Source organism: Myxocyprinus asiaticus, chromosome 42, assembly GCF_019703515.2.
Source record: "Myxocyprinus asiaticus isolate MX2 ecotype Aquarium Trade chromosome 42, UBuf_Myxa_2, whole genome shotgun sequence".
NCBI classification, from domain to species: Eukaryota; Metazoa; Chordata; class Actinopteri; order Cypriniformes; family Catostomidae; genus Myxocyprinus; species Myxocyprinus asiaticus.
Window position 1 is genome coordinate 7,437,146 of NC_059385.1, and position 12,161 is coordinate 7,449,306.

At 37.3% G+C, this 12,161-nt stretch overlaps 1 protein-coding gene across 1 annotated transcript; it reads right to left on the reverse strand.

Moving 5' to 3' along the window:
* Positions 1-373: 373 nt before the first annotated feature.
* On the reverse strand, positions 374-4,564 carry LOC127432232 (oligoribonuclease, mitochondrial-like). The gene is made up of 7 exons (XM_051683147.1): positions 4,326-4,564; positions 3,749-3,832; positions 3,091-3,168; positions 2,891-3,002; positions 2,466-2,574; positions 2,132-2,185; positions 374-841 (listed from the first exon to the last, which is right to left on the reverse strand). The coding sequence occupies exons 1-7, from the start codon at positions 4,542-4,544 to the stop codon at positions 715-717; spliced, it is 783 nt and encodes a 260-aa protein (XP_051539107.1). The 5' UTR covers positions 4,545-4,564; the 3' UTR covers positions 374-714.
* Positions 4,565-12,161: the final 7,597 nt, after the last annotated feature.

Consider the following 12,161-nt stretch of genomic DNA (forward strand, 5'->3'; position numbering starts at 1 on the left):
TCTGATATTACCAACCTTTGCAGTGTAAAACCTGCGACCATCTTCAGAAAATGAGTCAAACTGTAAATAAAAGCTTACTAAAACATTTAAGTTGAAGTTTTACTAAACAGTCCCACTAATTATCCATTTAAATGTTTTAATATATGTATATATTTTAATTACATACAGTAGATCAATATTTAACCAATATAAATATTAATATTTAATTATGCTCCTGATTTTACCTTACTGTATACCACCATCTCCTGGCTGATTCAGGTTATTGCAGACATTTCAGTTAGCGTGAATATACTGTACAATGACAGCACTACAGTACATTTCAGCATAGTCACAGTGAATATCCTTCAAAATGGCAACAAATGTTTTTATTTAAAAAAAAAAAAAAAAAAGGGAAGCTGTGTGATAACACTCTCAGACAGAAGAACCCATCTCAAACACACTTGTTTCATTACACAAGTAACAAATTAGATTCCTACAGTGGAATTTAAAGGATAAAAGTAACTTCAAAACAATGGCGTATTTGCGGAACTCGGAAACCTTAGGATTTTTTTGGATTTTTTTTTTAAGAAGCTATTTGTGGAGATGACAAATAAAACAGGAAATTAACAGCGTGGATGTTAACGTGGAACTTTGCTCTCACTCTCTCAAGTAATCACTCAGGTTTCATCCAGACATGAGAATTCCACATCATTACTCCAGATCAGCTTCTCTAAATTAGCTCGCAGTCTTCTTATCACCGTTTTCAACTATTTTTCGTTTCTTCTCCTCTACGTGAGGTTTGAAAACATTCGCCCTGTAAAACTTCAGCTCTTTTATGCTCTCCTGGATGTCTCCCAGCGCTCTGAAAATTCAAACAGACACGTTGTTCTCTCAATAGACAAAACAGCTTTATGTTGAAATATTTGGGTGTTCCTTCAGCATTGGGTAATTTTATGTCCCAGTGGATGACTTTAGACTTTAAAACTGCTTTGGAAACTTTTTACCCTGCCTTCGTCATTTATTTATGCTACTTTTAGAAATGCTTTTTGTGTGTAAATGTTTTTGTTTTATCCTTGTCCCAGACTTTTGATCTTAAAATATGAAAATCCATCATAAAAACGAATTATTCAATTTTTAAGTTATGATGATTCAGATAAAGAGTGAAATAATCAAACCATTTCAATATTTAGGGATTTTAATAAGAGTAACCATTTTCAATTGTGCTAAAAATTGAAATGTTTTACGTAAATGACAGTACAACTGTCCTACAGTTTGTCACGTCATTGCCATCACAAGCAACAATTTTGCAAATAATAATCAAGTCTTAACAAAAGTTTGGTTACCAAGGAGACTCAAGTGTGAGAGTTTGAGTAAAATCCAGGTAATAATCAAGGTAAATGTGTTCAAGCTGTGTTTATATTTTTACACTTTTTTTTTTTCCCCCATAATTTGAAAAAATAATTTCATTGTGTGTATTTAGGATAAATAAATTGCTAGAGATGACATTAGCCTATCATTTACTCACCCTCATGCCATCCCATATGTGGATGACTTTCTTCTGCAGAACACAAAGATTTTTAGAAGAATATCTCAGCTCTGTAGGCCCATGAAATGCAAGTGAATGATGACCAGAATTACCTTTATGCTGCCTTTGTGCTTTTTGGAGGTTCAAAGTTTTGGTTACCATTCACTTGCACTGTATGGACCAACAGAGCTGAGAAATTCTTCTAAAACACTTCATTTGTGTTCTGCAGGACATCACATCTGGGATGGCATGATGTTGAGTAAATGATGAGACAATTCTAATTTTTGGGTGAACTATCCTTTTAACAAGACAAAGGGCCATTTTGTTACAAAAACTGTTACCATCACAGGAGGCTATTCAAGAAAAATTATATCCGAGATGTAGTGGCTTTCATAAAAAGAGACAGAATTCTCTTGTGATTCTTGTATATACACTGTTGGACATTGCTAGATAGTGAACAGAATTAAATAAATTACTCAGAGAGTATGACAAGTGTGAATTTATTTTCTTAAAGGCTACAAGACCAAATGTGCCCATCTAGTTGAAGAAACACCCACTCACATCAAAAGAGCTCTATTTCAGTGCTAAATGTGGTTGCATTCCATAGCTGTAAAACCAATTTCTGACCTGTGTGATGCTTTTTTCTGTGGTGCGAGCTTGTACTCCTCTGGAAACCATCGTCTAGACATTGAAAAAAAAAAAAAAAAAAAGAATTACCATTTAAAATGACGCCAGTTGTGTAATCATTTCAATTAACAGAAGTCCTAGAGTGCTGGATAAGTCACAGTGAGACTGGTCTGTTTAAATTTTCAGCTCCATTCTGCTGAAACAGCCGCCGTGCTGCATGCTGAGACACGTATGCAGACTTTAATGAGGGAACATTCAGTCATCTGATTAAACCAGAAAGGAAAACATTTCGCATCCACCCCACTGACCCCAGCGGCAGTCCTGCATCACGTACCTGCACAGCTCTTTAATGGTGCTCACGTCTATGATGCGATAGTGCAGGTGGCGCATGAACTGCGGCATGTACTTATCCAGAAACTTCTTATCAGCATGAACAGAGTTTCCTGTGGATGAAGCAGCACACAAGCTCTATGAGGCCTGTTTCACACATTCTGCGTCGCAACAGCAGGCAGCATTTCTGCTGCGTTTTTCCTTTAATAACAACCATAAAAATTATTATAGGGAGTGGGCCAATAAGATCACTGCAAACTTGATTGTCATGTTTAGTCGGGTTTACAGTAGAAATACATTTACATCCAAATGGTAATTTTGTCACCAAACAGAAGCGCAAAAATAAACGTTACTGCACATGCAATGCAGTTGCAAGATATGTGAAACAGACCTGCGTTACGGTACAGATGGTGCCGTGTGATTGGTTACCTGCGAGAGGACACTGTCCTGGTGGCGTGTGCTGTCTAATGAAGGACAGGAACTCGTACTCTGCCTGCTGGAGGGTGATGGTACTGTCCCGCACAGCTTGAGTCAACCCTGACTGACAGACCAAGAAGGAAAATAATCCGACTGACGGGCTTGAACAGGAAACATACAGCAGGTGTTAATCTGTGATTTTCTGGACTCACCTCCCCATGATGCTCTTTGCACCAGTCAGACATGCTGTCAAGCAGCTCGTCTGGTTGATTGATTATCAGATTTGGCCCCTAACGACAACAAACAGCAATGTTAAAGGGACATTTCACCCAAAAATACATCTCTCATTATTTAGTCACCCTCATGATATCCCAGGTGTGTATGACTTTCTTTCTTCACCTACTGTACAGCATTCCTCCTCCTCACTTGTAAACAGCACTGCTCTTCCGGCTGTGACTCACATGTGTCAGTTCTCGAGTGTTTCAAATGCCAATGCAATTACGTCACGCTCATACCACTGCTGAACAGATGCATGATTTAGAGTTTAAAAAAAGTACTTTAATATTTATCTTTTTCACACTAAAAGCTATCGTGTCGCTTTAGAAAACATTAATTTAACAGATGGTGTCGTATGGATGAAGTTTATGTTTACTGTCTATGATTTTTGGAGCTTCAAAAGAGAAATCTTCATTCACTTGCATTTTAAGGACCTACTGAGCTAAGATATTGTTCTAATTTTCTTCAAATGTGTTCTGGTGAAGAAAGAAAGTCATACACACCTGGGATATCATGAATAAATAATGAGAGAATTTTAGTTTTTTGGGTGAACTATTCCACCAAAGGGATATTTAATCACTGCAAAGCACCCACTTCTGCAATGATGTTCAGATCAGAATCTGTGATGATGCAGGCCATCTCAATAATCTCATCCTTCTCGATGTCCAGCCCTGTCATCTGAAATAGGAAGTATATTAGCAAAGACATGCCATCTCAAAAGCAGTCAATCCCAGATCTGCAATCACTGTGCAGACATCAGCTCTCAGCGGGTGTGTGAAACCTTTTACCAAATATTTATTTGCATTGTTCCTGGATAAAATACCAGTGCAGGGTGGATCCAAAAGGATCTTGCATGTTATAAATGACAAAATGTATATATGTGCAAAAGCTTGGAAACAAGCAAGTCAGCTGTTCATCAACTAAGCATCTGACATCACCTGCAGTGGCTGGTGTAAACCAAAGTAGATTTGATTGGCACACAAATATATTGTGCTATACAAAACAGATGAGCTGATCATCTGTCATCAAAAAGATTCCAAGATCAGATGATCTCTAGATATATGAACGAATGCTAATTCATTCAGTATGATACAAAACTACTGTAAAACTTTTAAAACAACACACTTTCAGACATCAGAAGAAATTAACTTGCGTTGGAGATGCTGTTTACCTCCAAATCCACCCAGACCATCCGCTGCGCCATGGGCTCTGACATCTTCCTGCTGTCTGATCGTTTAGACATCAAACCCCTGACGAGCACAGAGGCACATGGACTAAAGACAGACGAGCTGTGGGCAACAGACACGAGTGGGTGTAGTTTGACCAACTGCGATGACACGCCGACCCGAGTCAGAACTCTGAATCCAGAAACACACGCCGCGCTCCACATAGGTGCCCACGTACTGCCGTCGCCCGAGCGCAAGTGTCGTAAATACCAGCGAGGCTCGACAGTGACTATAGGTAAGCGGTAGATAGATTCATAAGTCAACTCCATAGAAACAGAAGAATACGCGCAAACAAATCATATTTTCCCACCTCAGTCATCAAAGCACTTTTATTATTATTATTATTTTCTGATTTGGACACCATTTTTTTCTTAACCCTGTCATGGACATAATGCAAGTGGTTTGAAAATGACTACACAATATTCATTATTAAATAAATATTTACCTAATGCTCAAGTGTCCCTCGTATCAATTAAATGAGTACAAATATAACATGTATGATAGTTTTCTTATTTTTATATGATGAAGCTACAAAAGGCAAACTGTGTGTCTGTGGTCTCATTATTTTTGTTTAAAATGTTTTAAATTCAGATTTTTTACTTTTTTGTGCTAGCTCTTAACATTTCAGGCTTTGCTCAGTAAACAATACATTGATTTGTAATTGTGTTCCCATTTTAGTTATCCAATATTCTCACTCTTGTCTCAACCCCATCACAACTCACATATTTTAACACCATGTTTCATGCAAATAAATATATAGAATTTGTAATGTATAATAAATTGACTATTCCATATATTTATTACAATATTCATAAATGCAGTGAATAACTCAACCCCGTCACAGGTTGACAGTGATTAAATGTAACAGGGTTGTTTGTGTTTTTTTTTTGTTGTTGTTTTTTTTTGCTCAAAATGACCACTGTTCCTCATGTGGTGTAGAACAAAATTCCACGTAGCATGCATGAAATTAATAAATTCTATCTATATATATTTATGGATTGAAATATGTACTGATTTAATATCTTAATTTCATGTGACAGGTTTGAGTTGTTAAGCTTAACCATACTCATCTGACTATAATACACTTCAAAATATTAATACAAATTATGATGTTTCTTATCTGTTTCTGTACCATGTTGTTGAAGAAAGATGAATGATGTTAGTTCTGGTTAATAATCTCACTTATGGGTTGAAACAACTTTTTTATTGGCTTAAAATGGTTGATGTGGTGGGGTTGAGTTCAGACTGAGGGCCAAAACTTAAGTGCCTGGTTTTCTCAAAAAAAAACAAAAAAAAAAAAACACACAGTGGTGTGAAAAAGTGTTTGCCCCCTTCCTGATTTCTTATTTTTTTGCATGTTTGTCACAAAATGCAATGAAATGTTTCAGATCATCAAACAAGTTTAAGTATTAGTCAAAGATAACACAAGTAAACACAAAATGCAGTTTTTAAATGAAGGTTGTTATTATTAAGGGAAAACAAAATCCAAACCTACATGGTCCTGTGTGAAAAAGTGATTGCCCCCTAAACCTAATAACTGGTTGGGCCACCCTTAGCAGCAACAACTGCAATCAAGCGTTTGCGATAACTTGCAATGGGTCTTTTACAGCGCTGTGGCCCACTCATCTTTGCAGAATTGTTGTAATTCAGCCACATTGGAGGGTTTTCGAGCATGAACTGCCTTTTTAAGGTCATGCCACAGCATCTCAATAGGATTCAGGTCAGGACTTTGACTAGGCCACTCCAAAGTCTTCATTTTGTTTTTCTTCAGCCATTCAGAGGTGGACTTGCTGGTGTGTTTTGGATCATTGTCCTGCTGCAGAGCCCAAGTTCGCTTCAGCTTGAGGTCACGAACAGATGGCCGAACATTCTCCTTCAGGATTTTTTGGTAGACAGCAGAATTCATGGTTCCATTTATCACAGCAAGTCTTCCAGGTCCTGAAGCAGCAAAACAGCCCCAGACCATCACACTACCACCACCATATTTTACTGTTGGTATGATGTTCTTTTTCTGAAATGCGGTGTTACTTATACGCCAGATGTAATGGGGGACACACCTTCCAAAAAGTTCAACTTTTGTCTCATCAGTCCACAGAGTATTTTCCCAAAAGTCTTGGGGATCATCAAGATGTTTTCTGGCAAAAATGAGACGAGCCTTAATGTTCTTTTTGCTCAGCAGTGGTTTTCGTCTTGGAACTCTGCCATGCAGGCCATTTTTGCCCAGTCTCTTTCTTATGGTGGAATCATGAACACTGACCTTAACTGAGGCAAGTGAGGCCTGCAGTTCTTTGGATGTTGTTGTGGGGTCTTTTGTGACCTCTTGGATGAGTCATCGCTGCGCTCTTGGGGTAATTTTGGTCGGCCGGCCACTCCTGGGAAGGTTCACCACTGTTCCATGTTTTCGCCATTTGTGGATAATGGCTCTCACTGTGGTTCTCTGGAGTCCCAAAGCTTTAGAAATGGCTTTATAACCTTTTCCAGACTGATAGATCTCAATTACTTTCTTTCTCATTTGTTCCTGAATTTCTTTGGATCTTGGCATGATGTCTAGCTTTTGAAGATCTTTTGGTCTACTTCACTTTATCAGGCAGGTCCTATTTAAGTGATTTCTTGATTGAGAACAGGTGTGGCAGTAATCAGACCTGGGTGTGGCTAGAGAAATTGAACTCAGGTGTGATAAACCACAGTTAAGTTATGTTTTAACAGGTGGGGCAAACACTTTTTCACACAGGGCCATGTAGGTTTGGATTTTGTTTTCCCTTAATAATAACAACTTTCATTTAAAAACTGCATTTTGTGTTTACTTGTGTTATCTTTGACTAATATTTAAACTTGTTTGATGATCTGAAATATTTAAGTGTGACAAACATGCAAAAAAATAAGAAATCAGGAAGGGGGGCAAACACTTTTTCACACCACTGTATATATATACAGTTGTGCTCAAAAGTTTGCATACCCTGGCAGATTGATTTTGAAAATATGACTGATCATGCAAATAAACTGTCTTTTATTTAAGGATAGTGTTCATATGAAGCCATTTATTATCACATAGTTGTTTGGCTCCTTTTTAAATCATAATGATAACAGAAATCACCCAAATGGCACTGATCAAAAGTTTACATACCCTTGAATGTTTGGCCTTGTTACAGACTCACAAGGTGACACACACAGGTTTAAATGGCAATTAAAGGTTAATTTCCCACACCTGTGGCTTTTTAAATTGCAATTAGTGTCTGTGTATAAATAGTCAATGAGTGTGTTAGCTCTCATGTGGATGCACTGTGCAGGCTAGATACTGAGCCATGGGGAGCAGAAAAGAACTGTCAAAAGACCTGCGTAACAAGGTAATGGAACTTTATAAAGATGGAAAAGGATATAAAAAGATATCCAAAGCCTTGAAAATGCCTTTTATTCAATCACGTATTAAGAAGTGGAAAATTCGGGGATCTCTTGATACCAAGCCAAGGTCAGGTAGACCAAGAAAGATTTCAGCCACAACTGCCAGAAGAATTGTTCGGGATACAATGAAAAACCCACAGGTATACCACAGGAGAAATACAGGCCGCTCTGGAAAAAGACGGTGTGGTTGTTTCCAGGAGCACAATACGACGATACTTGAACAAAAATGAGCTGCATGGTCGAGTTGCCAGAAAGAAGCCTTTACTGTGCCAGTGCCACAAATGACAACACCTTGACATGCCTCACAGCTTCTGGCACACTGTAATTTGGAGTGACGAGACCAAAATAGAGCTTTATGGTCACAACCATAAGCGCTATGTTTGGAGAGGGGTCAACAAGGCCTATAGTGAAAAGAATACCATCCCCACTGTGAAACATGGTGGTGGCTCACTGATGTTTTGGGGGTGTGTGAGCTCTAAAGGCACGGGGAATCTTGTGAAAATTGATGGCAAGATGAATGCAGCATGTTATCAGAAAATACTGGCAGACAATTTGCATTCTTCTGCATGAAAGCTGCGCATGGGAAGCTCTTGGACTTTCCAGCATGACTATGACCCTAAGCACAAGGCCAAGTTGACCCTCCAGTGGTTACAGCAGAAAAAGATAAAGGTTCTGGAGTGGCCATCACAGTCTCCTGACCTTAATATCATCGAGCCACTCTGGGGAGATCTCAAACGTGCGGTTCATGCAAGAGGACCAAAGACTCTGCATGACCTGGAGGCATTTTGCCAAGACGATTGGGCAGCTATACCACCTGCAAGAATTTGGGGCCTCATAGACAACTATTACAAAAGACTGCACGCTGTCATTGATGCTAAAGGGGGCAATGCACATTATTAATAACTAAGGGTATGAAGACTTTTGAACAGGGGTCATTTCATTTTTTTCTTTGTTGCCATGTTTTATTTTATGATTGTGCCATTCTGTTATAACCTAAAGTTGAATATGAATCCCATAAGAAATAAAAGAAATGTGTTTTGCCTGCTCACTCATGTTTTCTTTAAAAATGGTACATATATTACCAATTCTCCAAGGGTATGCAAACTTTTGAGCACAACTGTATTTTGTAAAATATCTTCCTCAGCAAAGGAACACAAATAAATGTTCACAAAATTGGCAAAAATTATAGACAATGCACAATTTTTATTAATTATTTTCTATGTACAAATTCAGTGAAGTGCCTCAGGGACATGAAAATTGCTTGGTATATGATAGAAAGAATAGATTTTTCATGATAAAGATTGTTTTAATGCAATGATTCCTTTAAATCGTTATAATGGACATACCAACATCTTGTAAAACCACCACCTTAAAAAGTCTAGAGGTCTGAAATATTACCAAATCCCAAAAACAACCCTTATAGTAAAACTGTAACAGTTTTTGGCAGAATGATTATGAATTTTATTAACATAGTTTTGGTTTTCCTGTATTATTACAATGGTTTTACAACAAATATCATGGTTAAAATACGGTTACTGTTGTAAAACTACAACATTCGTAAAGGATTAAGATATATTGCAAGGGAACTCAAAACTTATTGCGAGAGAACAGGAAGCTATTTCAGAAATTAAAATGAATGTTTTGATTTAGGGACAGGAGTTAATAGAAAAAATACTACATTCCATTTTATTTTTAAGATTTACACATGTCAATTTCATTACAAATTCCATCAAATTGAACTGTGTAATTTTTAACCAAAGTAAATGAATACAACTTAAAGTATTAGTTTTTTTCTTTTATTTGGTTTTATTAAAGATTAATTAATTAAATTTAACAGAATTTAATTTTTGAGTGTACTAGAAATATATATTTTTTAATATAATTTATTTAATTTTAACACTTAATGCATTTAATTTGTTGCTTTACAGTGCTTTGCCAGTTCTTTATTTCAATACGCATACCAATTTCTCAACTTAAAAATAAAAAAATAAATAAAAAAATAAATAAAAAAATCTGAATATGAATTCGTTTCCACATAGCAAATGGACGACATGCATAAATCTGAAAGTAACCGCGTTGATGCAGTAATACTCATAGGCCAGGAGATGGCGCAGGTGAACCATCACTAGTGTTGAGGAAACACTAACCAAGATGAGAAATAAAGTCTCAACCAGGTAGATCATGGGTACATGATTTAAAACCTGGGGAAAAATAAATAAATAAATAAAATAAAATAAAATAAAATAAAAAGTTTAGCCTTCAGTCTAATGTACTGTTTAACGAGCTTATCTTTACATAAAATGTTGTTATAGTGGATATTGCTTCATGTTTATGCACAGCAATGTTGTCCAAAATAATTAAACGTAATGTTTATCTTAATGTCTGGTGTATATCATTTGGAATGTAATTCAGCTTTCATGTTCAAATCAAGCGGCATAGTGACATAATCAATTCTGTAGTGGCTATCTGTCGTGGATTTGAGATCTCAATTCTAACACTAATAGCTAGACAGGACCGTAAACATCATATTTCAGCCGTGACACAGATACGAATTTAATGGCTCGCAGTCACCCTGTGTAGTAATCTGTGTGATAAAAGCCAGCAAGCTCCTTCAGACCAGACCCTGACGGGAAATAAGTGCTCGATACAGCTAAATAGAGAGAGAGAGAGAGAGAGAGAGAGAGAGAGAGAGAGAGAGAGAGAGAGAGAGTTAGGCTGGAGATGTTGTCTTGCCCCTTCTCTTCATGGCTAGACTAGGGGTCGGCAACCTTTTTGACGTGGAGTGCCATTTTTTATTTACCTGGTCAATGGCTGTGGCGAATTCCACCCCTTGATATACTTTCCCCATGTTTCTACTCTTAATATTTCCTATAATACTACTTATAGTATTAAATAAAAGAGATTCCTCGCAGTGATCTGGTCACAGTGAAGGTCGATGAGTTGAGAGGATTTGATCCGGATTAAATTAACTATGGTTTTACTGTAGTAATATTGTAGTAACTATGTGTTTTGGTGGAAACTATATAGTTCTGATGTACTAGCCATGGTGTTGCTACAGTAACATTAATAGTAGTTAATAGTAACCATGTTTAATTTTGCGGTTACTATGATTTTACTTGAAAAATACTATGGTGATACTATGGTTACTGTAGTAAAACCATGGTTAATTTTTGTAACGTAGAGTTAGGGGTAGGGGTTGGTGTAGGGTGTCTGTGGGACACCAAATAAACAAAATAAAAATGCTGCAGTGATTCCACTCTTCTGTATGTTAGCATTTAAACAGGGGTGTAACAGCATCTAACGCTATTTGCACTTAGTGCAAAGAAGATGCTTTTATTTGCTTTTTACACTTAGTGAAAATAGCATCTGTCGCTATTTGTACTTAGAGACTCGCGCTGCTCGTGCAAGCCATTCGCGCATCACAAGCCTAGACTATTTAGCCCTTTTCGGTGAATTGCACCTGCAAAATCCACTGTCCAGTTTAATTTAGATTTTGAATAGACTTTTGAACCGTACGATGTGGGTTTATGTTTTCTCTTTTAATCTTTTAATGTAATTTTGAGTGTGACTATGGTTTAAGGACGGTGTACCGGTATGCTGGGTTGGAAACCTCAGGGATTAACGGTGCTCTGAAAGCAAAAAGAAACAAATGAAACACGGAATTTAGGCACAGCCTGACCGAAGCAAATCCGGCGCGTTTACTCGCGATTAATCATTAGTGACGCGCTGCCGGCTCGTGATGCGCGAATGGCTTGCACGCGCAGCGCGAGTCTCATCACACTTTAATAGTGTTTAGTCTCCCATTCAGCTGATGAAAACACGTTGCGTGATCATGAGGAAGGATTACATCAAGATGTAGATTGGAATGCTGGTGCGGAATTTAAATAAATTAAATTGTCTACTCCTCTCTCGCCTTTGCTGGCGTGTCAGTGATTACATCTCCGCGTGCCATAAATTGCCGACCCCTGCTGTAGTCTTATAAATGCAACGCTGCTAATCGCCTCTCTTACCTTGTGATGGCACTGGAGTAATGCAGCAAGAAAAGGGCTTATGACAGGTTTCATTATTCCTCTCTCTGTCTCTAAAATCTGCTTTACTGGTGGTTAAATATTTGAAGTCAGTCATTGTTATTGATTTTAATGTTAATCAGTTAATGAGTGCAATCATGTGACAATTGTCTCTGTTCTGTCTGGTCTTTATAAGTGAGCTAAGCTAATTATTCTTTGCATTTGAATCTTTTTTTTAATTTTTATTTTTTTTTAATTTTGGTGTAGGCTAATGTATTCAAGACAATTACTCTTATGAAGTAATTGTACAGTTATTTTTTTTCTGTTTCACACAAACATGTACAAACACACACGCGCATACTGTTGACACATTCA